A 22,500-nucleotide genomic window follows, 5' to 3' on the forward strand; every position below is an offset into this window, starting at 1 on the left:
ACAAACATTCGCTGCCGCCCCCCCCCCGATTATTTCGTGGGTTTTGGGCCGCTTCGCACACAGACAAAGCAATTTAGAAGACGTCTTCCTCGCATTCATTTTGAACAAAAGCAGCATACGAGCAACGCCGTTTCACCGGTCCGGCCCCCACGGACGCATCTGTGAGGAGAAAAGAAGGTTGGATTTAATAGAAGAGAGGAGGAGCGAGGGGGTCAAACGCTCCGGATTGAGACAAGCTCTTCCTCCAGCTGATCCGAACGCCTGTGTGCACTTTAATAAGCACTTTCATTTATATTAAAGATGCAAATGTAGCCTTTACAGGGAGATTGATATGCATGGAGGAAACGTGTGTGTGTGTGTGTGTGTGTGTGTGTGTCTGTGTGTGTGTGTGTGTGTGTGTGTGTGTGTGTGTGTGTGTGTGTGTGTGTACCACTTTATCAGGGTCCTCTGTTCATTAGCCCAGTGTAATTGTGTTAGCAGTGTTGCTTGCAGGACGGGAAGAAAATATCCGTGTGTAAAGGTCACATCAGAGGAGAGATGACATACGGAGAGATGACACACACACACACACACACACACACACACACACACACACACACACACACACACACACACACACACACACACACACACACACACACACACACACACCTACAGCAGCGTGCACTGCCTCACACACGGATGAAGGCAGCTTTTGGAATGCGTCCTTTCGCCCTAAGGTATGCATATGTCTTTGTGACGGCGTGTGTGTGTGTGTGTGTGTGTGTGTATGTGTGTGTGTGTAGGTGTAGGTCTGCGTAGGTGTGCGACTGGCTGATTCAAGTGGCAGTGTTTAATCAAGTGTGATATTCCTCCTCCGTGTGCTTGGCATCTGCAATGTAGGCAGCAGAAAGAGCAGTTGCGTTATCTCCTGTGTGTGTGTGTGTGTGTGTGTGTGTGTGTGTGCGTGTGTGTGCGTGTGTGTGCGTGCGTGCGTCGAAAAAGTAAGACGAGCCAAAGAAATCCAGCAGTTAACGCGTGAGGGCTTTGAAGAGAGGATTAGAAGCATAAATAGCACCGTGACCGAGAGTGAGGGTACATAGACGCATAAACCTACCTGCAAATTAACTCTCTGTGCTTTACAGAGGGGGGGGGGGGGGACTGCTGTCCACGTAACATGAATAAAATTAAATATTCTGGCTTTTAGGCAATAACCGTGTGGTGGACAGGTCAAGCAATCATAGGACTTTAGTACAGCAGACCTCTGTTCGTGACCAATAGTACCACAGAGCAGGTACCGGAGGGACTTCGGTGTTGCGGAACTACTTTCTGGCTGCATTCGCACGGCTAATAATCGCAAGCTCTGTGAGGGAAAGACGTGAGGCGAGGACGCAGTGCTGCAGGAGGTGCATGAAGCCGTTCTATAAACTACGAGAAGTTGTTTTTTGTACTTTGGCCTTCTCACTGACAGGTAGGGTTACCTTTATCTGAGATCCAGATAAAGCTCATTTCATATCTCAATCAACGATCCAAAAATCCAATCAAAGAAACCCATTGACTTCAAGACGATGACCCAGAAGTGCAAAACTAATTTCCGGGGTTTAGGACTCATTTCTGCGACACTGGATATGAAGTCCTGGAGTCCACCAGGACATATCCACAAAATGAAACCGTCCTCCCTCAGTCTGCAGCAGACAGCTACATCTGCCCACTGGTTTTACAATTTTACCAAGCAGCTTTATTTTTTTTATTTTTTATAACTATAGAGGTCCTTCAAACGGTGGTTGGTGACCTGCCAGAGTGGCTGATGGAGTAGACAATTACCAAAATTTGCCAGCGTTTGGCTCATGGCCGCTGTTAATCTTTTTCTTTTTTTTTCTCTATTGTAGTTACACTTGAGAGCCAAAAGGCTTTCACCGTGATCATCTGCAGCCTCCGCAGTTATTTTAACCTCTTATTACCTCTTTAAATGATTGAAGTGCGCTGACTGCGTTCAGACAGCAGACTGGACCTGCGAGCTCAGATGAACATCACGTTATGACGTCGGTAAGCTCAAAGTCAGAGCAAAGACGACGGTTCAGTTCCAAGTGTGAGGTCAGCTTCATCCCAAAGTATTAATATAGATAGAGAAGTACATTATCAACTGTAAGCACCTATAAGGACAGTTTATTATGTATAGAATAGCATTTTATGGTATTTGTCAGCAATTTTAACTTACTCTGAAGATATATTTTACATAACCGTATATTACATGTTTATATAAATGCTAAGAAGGGGACTTATAGTAAAGTGTTGCCATGTAATGAACTGCAGATTGATGGTGTCGATTGCCACACGGACGGTTGGTGTCCTCTGGATCCATATCTTTCAAAGCAAATATCTTTCAAAGCAAGCGAAAGAGATTATTCTGGATAGCCGAACACGCTCAGCAGTTAACGACCATACAGCATGCATGCAATTAAAGAGCTTCACCAGCGTGTTGGAGAATTCACTCTATAATATGCGTCTAATGTAAAGCCGGAAAGATGCAGAGAGAGAGAGCAGAAACGCCTCCGTGTGAGTTCTGTACGAGCTTATTTATCAGAGTAAATAAGCTCGTACAGAAGGGACAGCTGGAGACTTGTGACGGATCTCCTTAAGGATCTGTGTTAGCACAGTGTCTGTCACCAAAAAGCTAAGTAGTCGACGTAATCCACAACAATAAGCACCGAGACATCATTTGGTTTGTTTAAAGTCTGGTACGCTGTAGATAGTCTGTACATTTTAAGAATAAACTCTCTAGTATTGTGTCAATGACAAGCTCAATGGTTGATGACAGACTGCACCTCTGACTTTTTTTAATGTAGTTTATTGTGCTTGGTGAGCCAAGGACAAATGTCCACCCTGGTGGACATTTAAAATCTGTTCTATTCCGTTCTAAATCTTTTACTGTGGCAGCGTTGAGGGTTTTGGTATCTGCGCTGCATCACGTCACACTCTGCTTACCCTCAATCACCCGACACCTACGGGGAGGAAATGAAAACGGTCTCTTAAAAAACATGTCAACGACCCGCAAACTTTTGCCTTTCCTCCCGAAACATGAACGCGTCGTCAGGGGTCGTCTGGCGCTCGGCTCTGAGACGTCACGTTTAGACTCTTAATTAAGAGAGGGCCGGATCTCGGCCTCATGCAGAACCGTTTACGCCGCCGCCCTCCCGGTTTATAGGCGGCGTTACAGCACCGCTGTGACAATAACACAGGCCTCCGGTATGAAGTCTCTCAACCAAGATAGATGGTGATGTTCCTCTCGCCTCCAGATATGAAACTACAGTATGCACTCCGTTTCCCATCTGTCTCTGCACAGACCTATCAGCAACAGTAGCAACTCTCCCTTTTTTGTCCTTGTGTCAGTGTTTCTCGACAGTTTTTTTTTTTTTTTTTGTACGCATGATGTGCACACAAAACACTCAGCGATTTCATACTTCCAGACCTGGAATGAATGGGCTTCTTTTTTGTTGTTGTTGTTGTTGTAGTCTCTTTCCCTCTATCTCTCCATCTCTCCATCCTTTGCTGCTCTCTCTCCGTCTCATTTTCTTAAACTGCAAAATTGCTCTTCTGCGGTTGGAGCCAGCTTCGATTATCTACGCCAAATTCCCCGATAAAGAACTGTGTTTCTAGGCCTATTCAGGCACTTAAAGCCCCTCTAAATGGCTTTAGCTGCAGGGTCCCCTCTGTGGAGACTGCACACACACACACACACACACACACACACACACACACCACACACACACACACACACACACACACACACACACACACTCCATTGCAGTGAGTTCAACACCCATCATGAGAAAGATACAACTGCAGAGTAATTAATCTTTTTTTTAAAGTCTGAAATCTGTCTCTCTCTGTCTCTCGTCTCAGGTCTCAGCACCTGTTAACAGACTTCCACCCCTGTTGGACAATTCATGTATGTCTACATGTCCATGCGTTGACAAGAAATGCTTATTTGTATAAAGGGGACTGTCCTCCGGGGTAGGGGGGGGGGGGAAAGGACAGCATGTGCCGTCTGTTCAGAAAGCTTTAATGGATAATTGGACCCCTCGCCTCTACTTGTGTGTGAATCGAATGGAATAGAATCAGTGTGAGGATGAAGGAATAAAGAGAATGTGGCCTGGGCTGTGTGTGTGTGTGTGTGTGTGTGTGTGTGTGTGTGTGTGTGTGTGTGTGTGTGTGTGTGTGTGTGTGTGTGTGTGTGTGTGTGTGTGTGTGTGTGTGTGTGTGTGTGTGTGTGCGCCATGCAGTGGGTACACAGTGATTAATTTACAGTCACACTCCACAACCAGCGTAAGAGTAGTTTGAATAGCTGCTCTGCCCTTTTACTCTGAGGAGCAAATACTAGAAAAAACTGTGGGCGCACACACACACACACACACACACACACACACACACACACACACACACACACACACACACACACCAGGTACCAGTTGATGGAGCTAAGTGTTTTGTAGCAACAAAGAGGTGATCGCACTCTCACCATTACATTGATGGACTAAAGTTGCCATTGACATTTCTGCAGATAAAGAATCCAAACAAAACCATTTAGCTTTTCAACAACTCTAAAACAAAGTGAATTGTATTTTGTTGTGGTGGAGTAGATTAGAGTGCACTCTCCTGGCGTGTGACATGATAGAGATGCACAGATCCAAAATCAGGACGAACGGTACAAATATATTCAACAGAAAATACCGTCTGTTTAGCGCGCTTGTTACCTTGTGCCATTTTTGTAAAGCGATCTCCTGAAATGGCAGCAGTTTTCTGACTAAATGTATTTTCGGGACAGATTCAATTTCACGAAATAAGTTATTAAAACCAAAGATTAAAGTCTCCGAGGTGTCGGCTTGCTCCGGCCACTTGCAGCCTTGTAATGGGTGTTTTGAGTGAGAGGCATGACTCACTTCTTCCCCTTAATTGGGAAAACTCTCCCCACTTCGCTGCAATTATTGCCCGCCCTCTCCACCTACATGTGTAACATTAATAGCAAGTGCTTCTCGTAATGGGAGTGCGTCTGGCCCCGGCGAGAGCGCCAAGCCACACACAGAGGAGGCAGATTGAAATAAATGAAAATCACCGAAAAGAAAATGAAACGAAACCTCATGTGATTTGTCCGTAACGGGGTGCAAAAGAAAACAAGCGTACCGCAGTTATTAGGGTTTTACTTTATCTGCAAAGTCCTTAAATCCCTCCACTCTGGGGAGCTTGGAGAGAGGAGACTCAGTCAGATTAAGAATGATTAAGGCTCAGCCACTCGGCTCTGTTCAGCGTAGATTCGCACCGCGTCGTCTGGATGAGTGATGGCCGAGCCGCACCTGTCGGATAGTTAACGTGTGTCAGTGTATCCGTTCCTACGTCCGTGAAGGTGTCTGCGTCTCCCTGCATATGGATGTGTGCCTGGGTGGGGTGGGTTTGTGGGGTTTGTGTGTCCACCGCCATGTGTTGAACAAATGTATGCGTACGTGTATTTGCATGTTCCTACGTGTATGTATGTATGTATGTATGCACCCCACACGCGTGTCTGAATAGCTTTAACAAATGAAGTGGAGTCTTTGTATGTTCTGCCTCTTCCTGCTAATGCCTATTATTATTTTGGGGGGGGGACTGTGTTTGTGTGCGCGTGTGTGTGTGTCAGTCTGCGTTTAACCACGAGGAATTCTTTAATGTTGAATGACTGCCATTAACTGTGCAACCTGTGTGTGTGTGTGTGTGTGTGTGTGTGTGTGTGTGTGTGTGTGTGTGTGTGTGCATGCAGCTGTCTCTGTCTCGGTTGTGGAGTGCGACTGTAAATTAACCACTGTGTACCTACTGCATGGCACACACACACACACCACACACACACACACACACACACACACACACACACACACACACACACACACACACACACAGCCCAAGCCACATTCTCTTTATTCCTTCATCCTCACGCTGATTCTATTCCATTCGATTCACACACAAGTAGAGGGCGAGGGGTCCAATTAATTTAGACGATGTGGCATATTGTCATCGGTGTCGTCCAATTATTTTTGCATAAAAGATAAAACATCACAAAATGCAATTAAAAGACATCATCCTGTGCCAGTTGAAACCTGGTATGGGTTTAAAATGAGCGGCTCACCTCACAAATAGGAGGAATTAAAATGAAGGGTCTGTTGGTGCTTTCACTGCAGTCTAATTTAATATGGAGCAAATGGGACTAGAAGGGACATTCCCATTCAAGTCTTTGTAGCAGAGTGGTTTAGAGCGGCGGCCATTTTTACGTGCTCTGCTGACTTCCGTTTGAACTAAACCAAGTCCCAGACTCCCTGAGTTGAGGTTTTGCGGTGGAGAGGTAGCGGTACGAAGCGAACAGAGCCCACTCAATGCTTCATCCACACACTTTGTCACAGCGTCCGGTAAGCACATTGCTATCGCCAGGAGGGACAACTTGGTTTGGATCCAAGCTAGCTGGCTAGCTAGCGGACAGCTGGCTAGTTCTGTCGTGCTTTAATGCCGCTGGTCTCTCAACAGTCTCTCCACATGACTCCTCGTTGCTCCGGAGCAGGACAAGCTAGCTAGCTATCTAGCTAGCCAGCCGCCCATCTCCGGGGCTGAGTCAGCTCTCTCCCCGGTGAGCTGCTGACAATACTTAATGTCCCCACTGATGTGTGTTGTCACCACAATCACCATTTTCTTTTTGTGAAGCAATGTGTTGAATATCAACACAGACATGGATGCTGGAGCTATTTCCTGGGAGGTGGCGCTGTATTAGGGGGGTACATGGACTACTTCACTCACTCGGCCTACTGGCACAGATCAGGGAGTCGCAGGTGTCGACTTATCGGCCGTCTTTTCTGTCTCTCTTTCTCGGACGCTTAGCTCGCTCAGGTGGAGGTTTTGGAAAGAAGTCAACTTTTGTGACAGTGCCTTGAACCACTGAGCGTTTATCTTGCCAAATTGCTCCGAGTTGATGACACCATAAGGGTGTTAAAACCGCATGAAAGCCTTCTATTGCATCCTATTTGCTTTGCATATTGAAACAAAGCAGGTGAGAGCTGACAGTCTCCCCAAAGTATCAGGAAAATGGCACAAAATGAAACCTGTCTGGTGTTAATTGGTGCCAAGCGGCCTGTTTAACAGATGTATAGAGACAATGCTAGATTCAAGGTCTTTCTTTAAACCGGATATTTTTGGGCAGTTTGTATAGTGTGTCTATTTCCTTTCAGTTCTTTCAATTTGTACGTTCCTTCCCCCCGTCCGCCTTGTCTCGTCTTATCTCTGTCTATCTGCTAAAAGCCAGGCGAGGAGGGTGTGAGTCGCCTACTGTCTGCAGTATTAGCGCTTGTCAATATCAAGCCTTTTGGAAAATGGATTCCAAATAGAAATCTCCTCACGTTCAAGTGTGTGTCCCGCCTCCTGTCCCCGTTCTCACATCCCTCCTCCTCCACTGTCCTCATCCGACCTGCTCTGTAACGTTCACTTTGCCACCATCTGTTGCAAGAGGCCTGGAGTTAAAAAAAACAAGGGAATTGATCAGATGAAACTTTTGCATTTTGCAAAACAGTGTTTCAAATCCAGTTTTGTTTTCGTCTGCGTTGCTAGCAGTCTTCCTCTGCTCTGCCTTGGTTGGTCCATTGCAGCACATCTTGTCGTGTTACTGCCACCTGTAGATCACTAGAATAATGTGAAACACCTTGCAGGATTGTGTATTGTGTCGCAGTGCGTCTGCATTCTAACAGGTAACCCACTCATAGAACAACAGCCATTTAACTAAATAACCAATAACTTGTTCAGATATGAACGATATTGCACGTAATGTGCTTTTTTTTCTCCCGTTTTGCTGAAATAAATGAAACTATCAATTACCACAAAACGTAATGGCGTTTCGGCACAAGAAGTAAATCAGCGCTATACTGTGCCCCCCGCCTCGCAGTCAACACAGCTCGTAGCGCCGATCATGTGTAGAGCTTGTAGGGGCTCCCATGATCCGCAGTCTGAGAGGCACACACCGTCCTGAGAACCCAGCTCAAGGCTGAAGAAGAGCCAATACACATTTATTTTTAAAGCCCATGATTTCTCCATGTGCAAAGCTCCTTGTTTAAACATGAAGACTCCGCTGGTCGAAGAAAGAAATCCGATTGTATAGAAGTTCATGAGAAAATGACCCTGCGCCTTCATTTATTACCTCAGTAAACATGAGTTTATGGTCGCAATCTCTAGTTTCATGTCTTCTTCAATACAGCATGATGATCAGTTAGTCAGTTATGGTCCCATTTAGAGTAGAATACACAATAGTGTTTGCTTTAGGGCGTGGCTACCTTGCGATGTTGGGTGTTGTGTTGTCGAGGTCTGGGAGGTCACTGTTTTTTTTTGTACTTAGCTCCACCCTCTCACGTCACTACTGGTTTGCGAAAAACCAAGATGTCGACGGCTGAAAAAACCAAGATGGCGACGGCTGAAAAAACCAAGATGGCGACGGCTGAAAAAAACCAAGATGGCGACGGCTGAAAAACCAAGATGGCGACGGCTGAAAAACCAAGATGGCGACGGCTGAAACAGACAAAATGCCGTTCTTGAGGCGTTCAAGTTGTAGTCCACTTCTTATATACCTTCTAAGGTTGCAAAGCCCAAGGTCCAGAGTCCTCAGTGGTTCAAACCGTGGCTGTTGGTTATTTGTAGAAGACCAAACCGTCTAGCTTCACTCTCTTTTATCTACAGGGTCTTAAATGCAGGTGAAGGTGCCAAGTGGCTCATTTCCAGCTCGTGTCCCCAGTATTTGCTCTCTGCGCCGCCGTTTATCGTGAAGAAATGTGTTTGAAATGGAAAAGGTTATGAATTTAAACATTTATACCTTCCCTGTGGTTATATATGCTTTGTGTACATACAGTTTATGGATGGGCCCGTTGTGTTTGGACGTGCGTCCGTGTTGTACGGTAGTAGTAAATAAGATGGAATAGATGCAGGATGCACGCTCACATGCACGCAGGCACAGACTCCGGCACGGATGTGAGCTCCATGCTAAAGAAGTGGTGTGTATAAATTTGCCTAAGTGTCTGGCCAAGGTCTGCGGCTGTGTGTGCAATCGATGTGCCAACAGCAATAAATCAGCGCGGGACGGACCTGAACGCCTCTACAGCTTCATCTGATGTGGCAGGTGGGCTTCAGGATGGCCCTGACACACACACACACACACACACACACACACACACACACACACACACACACACACACACACACACACACACACACGTGAAGCCAGGTAATTCAAGGTTTTCTCGGTAAAGCCACACAATTATATCATAAATTATCTGACTATTTGAGTTAAGATTGCGTGCGCCAAAGCAGGACGAAAGTTTGTACCCCATTAGAGTATTCCATCCCATCTGTCTTTTTTGTGTCCTCAGTCATTTTTCTAACCAATTTCCTCATCCAGAAACTCAAAACATTTTTTTTTCTTCTTTCTTTTGACAGAAAAGCAAAACTTTAAAATCAGAAACTTGTTTTTCAGTGTCTTTTTCTTCTCATCCTTTTGTCCCAGTTTAGTCAAACAGCTCAGCTCCACTAGCTACCAAAGCTACGTGGCCACTGAGTCCATGTGTGCTGAGTGGTTTCGACTTATTTATAGAATCTATGAAATACATCAGAGAAGGTGAGATGAAAAATGCTGCAAAAATAGCCATCTTAACATGTCATTTAGGATATTGAGTCGAATTTTCCTCTTCTCTCGTCTGTTCAAGTGCGAACATTCTTGTGTAGATCCGTTTGGTGCGCGCGCATTGGGTGGCGCACGTGTGTGTGGGCAGGCCTGTTTAATGTCAATATACTGTATGTGTGTGTGTGTGTGTGTGTGTGTGTGTGTGTGTGTGTGTGTGTGTGTGTGTGTGTGTGTGTGTGTGTGTGTGTGTGTGTGTGTGTGTGCGCGCCGAAGATGCCAACAGTAGCTGTATTGTCCTAATGGGACAGGCAACAGCATCGTCATCTGGGCCGCTGTAATCATGGCTGGGCTGGAGATGAAAGACACTATTGACAAGAAGTGAAGTGTCTGACAGAGAGAGAGAGAGAGAGAGAGAGAGAGAGAGAGAGAGAGAGGAATGTAATGAAAGGGAGCAATGAGAAACGAGAATAGTTTGCTGACCAAACTCCATTATGAAACACGTCTTTGCCTTGTGCTCTTTATTTAGCCGAACATAAGCCAATAAACTAATGAAAAGAAAGTTGGGCAGTGTGTGGCCACGTGGGTGGTTTAAATACAATTGCAGATGACAGTATCCTATTTTAATATTTGTATTGATTCAATCAGAGGATCAGCGGTTTGATCCCCGCCTCCGCTAGGTCCACGTCGACGTGTCCTTGGGCAAGACACTTCACCCCAAATTGCTCCCGTAGGCTGTGTCTGCTGTGTGTAAAGGTGACTCAGCTCTGATGGGCAGGTGGGCACCTTGGATGGGAACCCCTGCCATCAGTGTATGAATGGGTGATCGACAGGTAGTGTTAAAGCGCCATACAAGTACAAGACCCTTCACCATTTACCTTTACCATTTACATTCTGGAAGGAGTCATTCGTCAAAAAACGCTTCCAGCGGGGATTGGCCATGAGAAGGAATCCAACTCTTCTTTTGACTGTGGACGAGACACATTTTGATCAAAACATCATCCAACAATTCTAATGCTTTTAAGCCAGGATGTCTTCCTCTACAACAACACCCATCGCGGCCGATCACAGGGTGATGGTAATAATGGTAATAATGGCAGCAACGGTGCCGATGATTGAGCATGTGGAGCCACAGCCATGTTGCTTTTGCCCTAGAACTCCCAAGGCTTTACCTATCCCCCAGTGCATTCTGGGACAGGCCCCTTGCATCCCTTGAGACTCTGAACCTGGAATAGCGGGTATCGGATTTGTTTAGATGGAAAATGAATGAAAGATCCATCTCCCTTTCTTTCTTTTTTTTTCACTTTTTCTTCCTGTAGTTTTCACTTCTCGCAATCTTTGCCACCATCTCCTCTGCCTTTTTATATTGAACTGGTATGAAGCCAAATAGCTTCTCTCTCCCTCGTCTCTTTATCGTGTCGGACCAGTTCTCTCTCTCTCTCTCTCTCTCTCTCTCTCTCTCTCTCTCTCCTCTCTCTCTCTCTCTCTCTCCCCTTTCATTTGTATTTATCTGCTCTGTTGTAAATATACTGTAGAATTCTCCCTGCAGCCCTTCTAATAATTTATGGATGTGTACCTGCTATCACGATGCTGCACATCAGTGGCTCCCCCCCCCCCCCCCCCCCCCCCCCCCCCCCCCCCCCTCTTCGCCGTGTGATTTTGTATATGCGTGTAGGTCTTTTCTATGCGTGTTGTGTGCACATGCTGTTTAAAAGAACATTCGGATGTCTTCTTAAAGGCACACACCCTGTGTCACAGGTTGCGTTTTCGCGTGTATTTGAAGCGTGCAATACGCAGAGGAGCAATGTTCGGCCCCGTCTTCTTTTTAAAAGATGCACTCCACAGAGTGGTGTGAGCCAAGAGTCGAGAAGTCAATAAAACAAAAGCCGATAGTGCTTTCATTTGTTTTTTTGGACTTTGGCACCGAGGCCTCGGAGTCTGAGTCTGTGGGCGAATATTTAGTGTCTTGTCATTTCGATACAAACAAATTAATCCTTTTTGTCAGACCTCTGGATGTGCGGAACACAAGCCCCGTGAATGTATCGACGTCGTTGTTTGCTAAGATCTTTGCCTTTTGTTTCTCTTTCTCAGGGCTGGTGGCGGACGAGGCTGAGGATCAGGGCTTGAGGTTGTAAAAACAACAGCGGAGCAAGGAGTGGAAAAAAAACCGACAGAGGAAGCCGACCGCTTGGAAACTCTTCTTTGGTATCATCACGCCCTGAGGTCCTAAAAGGCACCGACTGACCCTGCAGAGGATTACGTGCTCAGAAATACACACCGACACCCACTCGCTCACACCTCCCCCCCTCACCGCCATGTCCTCCCACCTCAACCCACCTCTTCTCATCCCCCCCTTCCTCTTCCTCCTCCTCTCCCTGTCCATGCCCTCCACCTCCACTCCCTCCTCCTCCTCCCTCCTCCTCTCCTTCCTCCCACCGGAAGGAGGCCTCACACATTTGGTGGTTCACAACAAAACAGGCGAGGTCTACCTGGGCGCCGTCAACTGGATCTACAAGTTGTCGAGCAACCTGACCAAGCTGCGGAGCCACGTTACTGGCCCAGTCACTGACAACCCTCGCTGTTACCCTCCGCCCGGGGTCCAGTCCTGCCCCCACGAGCTGGTGCAGACCTCCAACGTCAATAAGCTCCTGCTACTTGATGCTGCCCACAACCGCCTGATTGCCTGTGGGAGTACCTCCCAGGGAATTTGCCAGTTCCTGCGTCTGGATGATTTGTTCAAGCTGGGCGAGCCCCACCACCGCAAAGAGCATTATCTATCCAGCGTCGCCGAGGCAGGCACCATGTCGGGTGTCGTGATCTCGCCGGATCTTTTTGGCGGCGGTGGGAAGCTGTTTGTCGGCACCCCCATCGACGGGAAATCGGAGTACTTCCCGACGCTGTCCAGCCGCAAGTTGATGTCCAACGAGGAGAACGCCGACATGTTCAGCTTCGTCTACCAGGACGAGTTTGTCTCCTCGCAGCTAAAGATTCCCTCAGACACGCTCTCCAAGTTCCCGGCGTTCGACATCTACTACATCTACGGCTTCAACAGCGAGCAGTTTGTGTATTATCTCACCCTACAGCTGGACACCCAGCTCACCTCGCCGGATGCGAGCAGCGAACAGTTCTTCACCTCTAAAATTGTGCGCCTGTGCGTCGACGATCCGAAGTTCTACTCCTACGTGGAGTTCCCCATCGGCTGCACCAAGGACGGAGTGGAGTACCGCTTGGTTCAGGATGCTTATTTGGCCCGGCCGGGGTCCCGTTTGGCCCGATCGCTCGGTATTCAAGAGCACGAGGAGGTTCTGTTTACCGTATTCGCCCAGGGTCAGAAGAACCGAGCCAAGCCGCCCAAGGAGTCGGCTTTGTGTCTGTTCACAATGAGACGGATAAAGGAGAAGATTAAGGAGAGGATTCAGTCGTGCTACAGAGGAGAGGGGAAGCTCTCGCTGCCCTGGCTGCTCAACAAGGAGCTGGCCTGCATCAACTCGGTGAGTGTGTTTTTGTGATCATCGTCAGTCATGAAAATGATGTTGATCCTGATTGTTGTGTGTTGGTTTCTAATTGGAAAAAAAACTAAAAAACAGAATGAGCTAGTTCACATCACTTCACTTCAAGTACAGTTTCTAGTTGGAGGTTGGATTGGACAGATTGTCTTGTCCTCGCCAAAAGCATTTTAGTGGTCATGGGTTTATATTTGGCTGGTTTAGAGAGTTACTGTCCGGCTCTGAAGCGTTTACCTCGTTTTTCTGTCTACATAGGTGAAAAGTATGCTGGTGGTTGGCTTCAAATGTGTTCATGGTGGGCCTTGAAAATGAAGCTGATCTATATGGGAAAAACACCAACATTAGCCTCATGTTAAACTGAAATGTACGGATATTGAACACCCACCATGGCAGGATGGCAGGTCCCCAAAACGGCAAGCTGCTTGTGCGTCTATTCAAGTTTCCCTGGTTAACTTGTAAGTGGAAAGTATGAATCTCGACAAATTCCTAACTGCAACTAAGTCATATTTTCCATTCTGGTAGGGCCAAAACTATCAAAGTGTAGGTGTGATTACACATTTTCCCAATCCAGAATTACAGCCCATTGACATCACCATGATCTTCATAAGAGAGAGGGTAAAGAGTGCTCCATGTACGAGTCCTAAAACACAGACATGAGTCAGCATTTTTGCACTTCCTGATCCCTCGTCTCCAAGTCAAATGTTTTTAACGGGTTTTTGGTTAGATGCCTGGAATATGCTCTGTGGAGATTTTGTTCAACGACATAACATACGTCAGTAAATAGCCTCATGTGAAGCTTTTTACGTGGCGATTGCATTCCTGCTGCAACACTTATAAAAGTGTTGTTCATTTGTGGAGATTATCTCGCTAAACTAACTCTTGTAATTATAAACCACAGAGCTTATTTTCTGCAATAATCCAAAATCTTTTTGACGAGGGAACCAGTGCATTGCTAACTTCCAGGGTTGGCCTCCATGAATACGTCGTCCCTGCAGCACCGATCACAGATATTGATCGGGTCTACCTGCCGTTCAGTCGCCTAAATGTTTCTCTGGGCCCAGAAAACCTTCCTCCCTCCAGCTGTCCTGCACAATATCTAATGATGTGAGTTCACCTGAACTTACCTGATGGAGAACTAAAAGAGTTAAATACATCGACTGTCAAGTAGTGCAGGTGGGAATCTCTTCCCACTGAAAACAAGAGGGATGAAAATGAATTTATTCCACAATAATTGAACATAATTTGGTCAAAATGTATCCACAGCTAAGTGAGACTACTCAGCCTGAGGGCTATGGGCGGCAGCCTCCTAGGAGTGGTTCACACTGGCCACAGGTTGTGGGTGGCTTGTCTTTCCTTTCCCTCACATATGAGCTGGCCTAAGGGTGCTTGAGAGACATTGTGTGTGTGTGTGTGTTGCCCACATGTCACACACACACACACACACACACACACACACACACACACGGCCCTGTATCCTCATGAATAATTCACCTACTCTCACCTTCTGTTATTCAGTCGGTGCTCCATAACAACCTGCCATAAATCTCTGGACTACTCTCGCTCTCTCTCTCTCTCTCTCTCTCTCTCTCTCTCTCTCTCTCTCTCTCTCTCTCTCTCTCTCTCTCTCTCTGTGTCTCTCTCTCTCTCTCTCTCTCTCTCTCTCTCACTCACTCACTCGAGCCCCATCTTTTGCATAAAGATTTCTTTCATTTTGCTAACCCCATTCTCCCTCCGCTCCTTCTTTTATCTGCCTTTCATTTGCTTTGCTTCTCTCTGCATCCCTCCTCTCACCTCCTCTCCCTGACCTCTTCTCTTTGCCTTTTAATTTTTAACCTTTAACCTCCCTCATTTTTACATCCGTGCTCCTTTCGCTCCTCTCCAGCTTCTCTCTCTCTCTCTCTCTCTCTCTCTCTCTCTCTCTCTCTCTCTCTCTCCCCTCAAACCTCCGCTGTTGCACCATCTCTCTCTGCCCTCTCCTTGACTTTCCACTGAGTGATGAGGTGCAGAGTGACTTAGTGTGTAAAGCCAGTGCCGGGATGTGATCTGAAAATACAATGTGGAGGGGAACAGACGACGCTAGTGAGAGAGCGGGAGGGAATGAAAGAAAGCGGGATTTCGTCGGTTTCTGTGGGTGCGGGTGGGGATGGGGGTGGGGGTGGAAGGGAGGAAGGGAGGATGTGCGTAGAGGGCAGCTCTGAAGAAGAAAGGAGAAGGAGAAGGGAAGACGTTAGACGGATCACTGGGTGGAGAGCGGAGAGGGAAAGAAACAAAGCACCGCTGTGCCTCAGTGCAGCCGCACAGAGGCTGTACACTCTGAGATGATCGCTGGTGGAGGACGGGTGTTGATCGACTTAAAGTATTAAGAACAACACTACGGACAGGCAGAATTACAACAAGCACACATGTGGACCTTTTTCTTTTGGTCTCTTGGAGCCTATGTTCTTTCTTTATTCTCCGCGTAGCTAGTTTTACTGCTTGATAAAAAGTCCTTTTATCCGCTGTGTCATTACAGCGGATGCAATGTGTCCGACGCCACTGGTCCAATTATGGCACGGCCTTGTGGGAGTTGGAATGAGCCAGCAGGTTCATTTTTGTGCTTTGACTGCTCGCATGGCAGCTGAAGGGATCAAACCTGTGGCTATGCCATTAACCCCAAGCAGTGTTCAGGGCTCCTGTAGAAGTACAGAAGTGCTGCACCTCCATGGAAACAGCTCAGTCACGGATAGAGGTGGAGGTATAGCACAGTCATAGCTATAATTAATGACAAAGTAAAAGTTGAATTTCACAAGTAATATATTTTACACAAATTGGAATCTACAAATGCAACATTTTCCTTGATCCGAGTTCAAAATTTCTTGTTTTTTTTACAGGATCTGGTTACTGCAAACGCTTTGTTTCTGGCGAAATCTAAAATACGACACGTTGAATAAAGTGATTTAGAGTAAACGTCATTATTTTAAGCTTCGATTTGGTCACGTTTCTTGACAGAAAAGTGTTTGTCACACGCGATTTGATCGTGCACCGTCAGAAATTTGATTGTCCAACGTTGAGTTCTGTTTTTTTCCGGCTAATATAAACTCTTTATCACTGTAATCACTTGTTTTAGGAACACGTTAGTGGGGGAAGGGTAGCCATGTTTTCTTGTTAAATAGAAGAAAGTCTGTCTGTCTGTGTTCAGCTGGACACAATACATGTATTTCTTTAAGTAACGGAGGAAGTTCTTTCACGTTCTATCTTCCAATTATGTTTTATTTTTGAAAGCGCCCCACTTACAAGACAAAACCACCGTGGCGCCTCTCGTCACAAGCCCTCCACTGCAGCGCGAGCTCCATGCGGCCTCGTAGCGCGAAGTGTACTGTATATGCATGTGATTATGCTAATGAGCGTACAGTTACACGGTCGTCCTTTACGGCCATCTGCCGTTCCGCCTGCGATCGATCAAGGTCGCGGCGGCCGAGCTCGCTCTGGGACGCCGCCGTGATGGATTCATCATCTCCTCCTGCGCCCGTGTTCAGCGTTTCCTGACGAGGGCGCCGGCGGCCCCCCCCACGCCCCCCCCCCCCCCCCCCCCCCCACGCCTCTCCGCTGGTCTTCTGTGGAAACTTTCACAAGGTCGGGTCAAATCAGTCAACTCTCAAGACGCTCAGACGCTTCACCTGGAGGCCGTCAAAACTTCATCACGGAACTTGAGAAATTCAATTTTCAGGGAAAAAAAAAACCGCGCTCCGTGACGATCAATATAAGATTTTTAGCACTGTCAAAAGACGTCAAACTATACACCGTGATCACAAACGATTATGGAACTCTCACTTTCCTCAGGCCGCGGATTATCTTCTCGCACCAGCTTTATGGATAATAAAAGGAGGGGCTTTATGGTCACAATTCCACACCCTGTCTTAAGTCCAATTCCAGCCTTCCTCCCAGGGATCAGGCAGTATAATTCACATACTGGAGACAAAGTCATTTGTTCAGTCTATGAGGGTCTCTACAATGTCACCCATGATTTGAGCTGAGATGCAGTCCTCCTTGTTTAAGTACATTAAGGACCCGCAGACTGTGACTCATATGAAACCTACCCACTAAACAAGAGCGCTACATGGCCAGCAAGTGGGACGTTTTATCCTAATATTGCATTGTATGAGGAAAAAATAGATAGAGGGGAAACATAGAGGAGCAACGGGATAATGCGAGAGTCATGGACAGAGATGTGGGCAGACAGTTGGACAATGACCCCACTGTCAGCAAGACATCCTTCTGTAAGGCCTGCTTCTCATCCAGCGAGAAAGTGTCTCTTAAACCTAAGAACCAAGAGTCATGACTTACGTACATACTGTGTGTGCGTCATGCATAATTGTATATTGTCAACGCTATTCTACTGCTGCATTCATACGTTGTAAACCTTTGTGTCAGCTTCACTTCTGGAGCACGATTGTGTTCTTCTTTCATTCTCTTCAACACAACGCCTCGGTAGATCGTACTCTCTGATTACTCTGGCGACAGCAGGTCTGCGTCTCGTCCCGCGTCCCGAGTCCTCCTGGGTTTGGGTGAGCCGTTTTGCTGTCCCGCCGTTGACAGTGTGCGGCTCTCTCTCTCCCCCCGCGCATCTTTGTGTCCCGCTCATTATCAGGAGGAGGCCGGTGTTGGCCTTCTGGGAGTTAAACTGAGTGGAGGGTGACCTTCGCCGGCTGCGGGCTGCCGTCCAGCTCTACAGCTCTGTGAGCAGGCCGACCCGGCAACGCTACCCGCCTCGGCATGACTAATGAGACCGATTCAGACAGAGAGAAGGAGATACTATCCTCTGTGTGTTTACGTGTGAGTGTGTGTGTGTGTGTGTGTGTGTGTGTGTGTGTGTGTGTTTAAGACTCATTTTATCTTCCTTTTTCTGGGCTTCTCTGTATACTTCACAGAGTGCTCATTTGAGTGTGTGTGTGTGTGTGTGTGTGTGTGTGTGTGTGTGTGTGTGTGTGTGTGTGTGTGTGTGTCCACCTTATCCTGGCCTCCAAAGAAGAGTGGGGGGGAATGGGCTGATAATAATAAGAAGAGTGTGTGTGTGTGTTTGTGTGTTTTGTTGCTGCATTGTCTGTAGCACCACAAGGTGGATGTCAGTGGGAAAATTGGCTGCAATAACAGAGCAAGAAGACTCTTTTGTTACTCTCTCTCTCTCTCTCTCTCTCTCTCTCTCTCTCTCTCTCTCTCTCTCTCTCTGTCTCTGTCTCTGTGTGTCTCTCTCTGTCTCTGTGGGTCTCTCTCTGTCTCTCTCTCTCTCTCTCTCTCTCTCTCTCTCTCTCTCTGTGTGTTTCTCTCTCTCTCTGTCTCTCTCTCTGTCTCTGTGTGTCTCTCTCTGTCTCTGTGGGTCTCTGTCTCTGTCTCTCTCTCTCTCTCTGTCTCTGTGTGTCTCTCTCTGTCTCTGTCTCTGTGGGTCTCTCTCTCTCTCTCTCTCTCTCTCTCTGTCTCTGTCTCTGTGTGTTTCTCTCTCTCTCTGTCTCTCTCTCTGTCTCTGTGTGTCTCTCTCTCTTTCTCTCTCTCTCACTCTCTCTCCGAGCATAATAGTGTTTATTAATATTTATCAGTGTTGATCACTGCTGGCCAGGATTACAGTCTATTCCTGTGGCATTTTGTATTGTGTCTTCCAGGCGCCTGGTGTGTGTGTGTGTGTGTGTGTGTGTGTGTGTGTGTGTGTGTGTGTGTGTGTGTGTGTGTGTGTGTGTGTGTGTGTGTGTGTGTGTGTGTGTGTGTGTGTGTCCGCTCACTGCTTCATCCTCTCTCTATCTCTCCATTGTATCTTCAGTCTCATTAGCGTTAGCTTGTGCCTCAGTGGATGGATCACCCACACACATTGCATCACGCCTGCTGTGTGGGGAATATCAAGGCTTTGCTTCCACCCTCACACTTCTATTCCTTCATATTTGTCGCGGCCAAGTTGTTCGGTTTGTGATGACCTTACAGTGACCTGTAGGCAACCTCTCATGCCAGCTAGCAGACATTTGCACACAGCATGTCGAGCGAGGAAGTTAGTTGTGGTATTTAGGATTCATTTTAGTAGTTCATCTGTTTGATTGTCGTTTATTTCAGCGATTGTTTTTGCGACTAGTTGGAGCACCTCCAGTTGGCTTGGATGAGTGGGAATCATCGGTGCAAAAGATGAGCTAGTAAATAGTTGGGGTCGTCCAAAAAAATAATGTCACGTCAAAAAGCACAAGCCGGTGGAGATAGAAATGGAAGGAGCGCTTTCTGTTCAGAGAAGTCCAATCGAAAAGCTTAGACATTGTGTTGTGTGCTCCGCCGACATGGAGCTGAAGCCAAAAGACGACACGTTGTAAAAACCACATGATACATTCAGCAGCTTAAAGCAGCCATTTTTCAGACAATTTTTGATATGACAAACACACCAAAAAAATTTCAAAAGAAAAGTCAGAAATGAAGTAGCATGAATCTGTAGTATCGTTGACGAGGTATTCATTGATTTTTGGCCCGTGGAATAAGCTGTAAATGCAACACTGATGTATTATCGCCTCGCAAAGTTGTCATGGCGAAGCTGTTCGCAAACAGATGCTCAGTCACATCACATTACATCCAGCAGACAGGAAGTAGCATTAACATTCATTTGTAGTCGAGTCTCTGGTGGACGTTAAGTCCGCTCACTCTACTTCTAGCTCCTGGGGGAAATATCTGTCTCTTAAGCTGCTAAATGCTTCGCAGTATACACCAGCTAGTTGTCTGCTGTTTGCTGCTATAGACAGGTAGTTTCTTTTCCTTCCTTTTTCTTCTTTTTTTTGCTTTAAACAGCTGCCGGCTGCTTCTAGAAAAACGATGCTGATGGGAGCTGACCTGCACAACCAAAGCAATATCCCCAAAAACAACGAACTGCACAGCTCCGTGTGAGCGTGTCACCACTGGTGACCGCTTTCACATTGCACATTTACCTACAAAATAAGAGGTGCTTAAAGGAACTTTTAACTGCTTATGAAACAGGCTCAATCCAACACTTTGTACGTAGTTATTCTCAAGAAACGCTAACCCACAGGGTTCCCTGTTTAGCTTTAACTTCGGCCTCAGAAGCCAACGCGTCTTTTTTATTTATTGACGTCGTTCCACGAAGAGCAGGTGAGAGAACCGCGTCAGCTCAGGCCACGCGGACAATTTAGTCAGGAAATCAAAGTTTTTACGACTCGGCGGGAGACTAAAGTGACTTGTAAAGATGAATTCTGTCTGCCGGTGCCGCGATGAATACCTGCAGCGGCGGGGGTGAATTGCTGTCAAATGCTGTCTGGAAGACGGGCCCCGTTAAGGGAAACACTTTTTGATGAGGTGCAGTTTTCACTCCCGCCCCTCGAGACATTTTGATGCACGATGACGCAGCGAAAATGTGACACACCTTTGAGGCATTTTAATGACTTTGGCTCCAACGCCTCAACATATGCTTTAGTCTTGTGATTTTTTTTTTCCGCCTCGGGCTGTGGACCATGCTGTGAAATCTTCCTATATTATAGTGGACTCTCAATTGGGGAATTTCTCAGATCCAACAGGCCGGTATGAATGGTGGCTGTGGAGTAAATCTACTGCACAGCGGTGTGCATTGTTAACTCTAGCACTTGGAAATGGATTAATGGTTGCTGTAGGCTTACGAGAGTGTCAGCTTGTCATGGATTTGGAGCGTTTTGGAGCCGGTGGCTGCTTAGCCTTAAAGCTGTGTGAGTCTGACCTGCAGTGACCTTTTCTTTTTTTTTCTTTTTTTTTTTCTAACCTCAGAAACTCACCGGTAGTCCCGAAGAGATTTCTGAGGCGACGCCGAGCAGAAGCACTGATACTGCAGCAAGTTTAACCCGCTGAACCCAAAGCAGTTTCGAGGAGTTTTTGGCTCTTTTCATGCACTTCTATAGAAACAGCACAACTATGGCTGGAAGTAGAGAGAACTAAAACATGTATTTTGTGCAATACAACACAGTTACAATGCATAAATCATAAAAAAAGAAAAGAAACTTGTTGGTGAATAAAGTTGAAGCTCGATGTAATATACGTATATAAATAGAGCTATTAACATTTCCTCTCCTCAATGTTTTCAGACGCCTGCAGTTCAGTCGAAAATTCACCGAGTTTTTGTCACGTGACTGTTGGTCTCAGCCGGGTCCATCATGGCTTCCATAGTTGCGCTGAGGAGCGCAGAATTTAATGCTTTTTACAGGATCTGGTTAAAGCAAAAGGTTTATTTGATGCGCAATTTAAAATGAGACATGTAGAGTTAAATGTTTTGGATGAAATATCACAATTTGAAGCTTCGTTTCGGTACAGAAGCGACCGTCGGAAAGATGAAAATCTGATGATTATGAGTTTTTTTTACAGCTTCTGGCTACGTTAAAACGGTGAAGTTTTGGCGATTGTTTAAAGAAAACATGCTTTTCCATCCCACCGGCAGTTTTTGGGGTTCAGAGGGTTTTAAGAACCGATGAATTGGACGTGGTTAAATGGTGCAACAATTCACTAAACCCAAAGCCATGCTGGTGTCCGTGTCAAATATTTACATTCATACACATTTATGAGTCCATCAAACAATCCGCTCAGAGGGAGCAGAACTCCCTCAGCGTTCGATGCGTACCTTCTACAGCTGCTTAACCGGTGACACTAACCTGCGCTCGTCATCAGAGACGCACTCGCAAAGCTGCAGCATCTACCCAGTGTGTAATCATTAATTGATGGGCATTTGTGTATGTTTGTGTAAGGTCCATGACAGACATGAATGCATGCGTGTATGTTTGCGTATTCCCGTGTATTTGTGCCTTTTGATTATTCACGTGTCTGTGAGTGTCTCTGAAGCAGTCTGTCCCTGGCTGTGTTTGGGTTTCCCTGCTAGCTGCTCACCAGAAGCTGTGAGACGAAGCTGAAGCTCAAAGATGAGATTTGGCTTCACGTTTGTGTGGGTGTGGAAATGCGTGCGCACACATACACACACACACACACACACACACACACTCACACACACACTTGGCAGTAAACGGCTAATATTGAAAAGCAGTGGAAAGTTTACATCTGAAATATGGAAATTCATCACACTTACCAAACTCTTTGTCAGCATTTCATCAGCATGACTTATACCTCAAAAGACAGAAGAAGAAAACTCAATATTAACAGTGCCTACATGTGTTGTCCCTGACAAATAAACTCTGAGGCACAGCTTGTTAACTTAAGACAACAGCTGGTCCACCTTAAATGTTAGTCCACCTTAAATGAGCCTGGGCCGAAGTTCGGGTCTAACGGAACCTTGCGCGGCAGCTGGTTTCTCGATCACGCGGGAATCGTTTCTGCTAGCATCATACTCATCATCTCACACGCGCACACACACACACACACACA

At 46.5% G+C, this 22,500-nt stretch overlaps 1 protein-coding gene across 2 annotated transcripts in view; it reads left to right on the forward strand.

The window, feature by feature from the left end:
• The first annotated feature begins 11,743 nt into the window (after window positions 1-11,743).
• LOC137889371 (plexin-A1-like) overlaps window positions 11,744-22,500 on the forward strand; it is a 203,235-nt gene continuing 192,478 nt past the window's right edge. For both annotated transcript variants that reach the window (XM_068733206.1, XM_068733207.1), the window contains exon 1: window positions 11,744-13,137. In XM_068733206.1, the coding sequence (XP_068589307.1) occupies window positions 11,962-13,137 (1,176 nt within the window). In that variant the 5' untranslated portion in view covers window positions 11,744-11,961. The remainder of the gene's footprint in view (window positions 13,138-22,500) is intronic.

This window comes from Cebidichthys violaceus, unplaced genomic scaffold (assembly GCF_023349555.1).
Source record: "Cebidichthys violaceus isolate CVI_PGR_0920_01 unplaced genomic scaffold, fCebVio1.0.p SCAF_6, whole genome shotgun sequence".
Taxonomy (NCBI): domain Eukaryota; kingdom Metazoa; phylum Chordata; class Actinopteri; order Perciformes; family Stichaeidae; genus Cebidichthys; species Cebidichthys violaceus.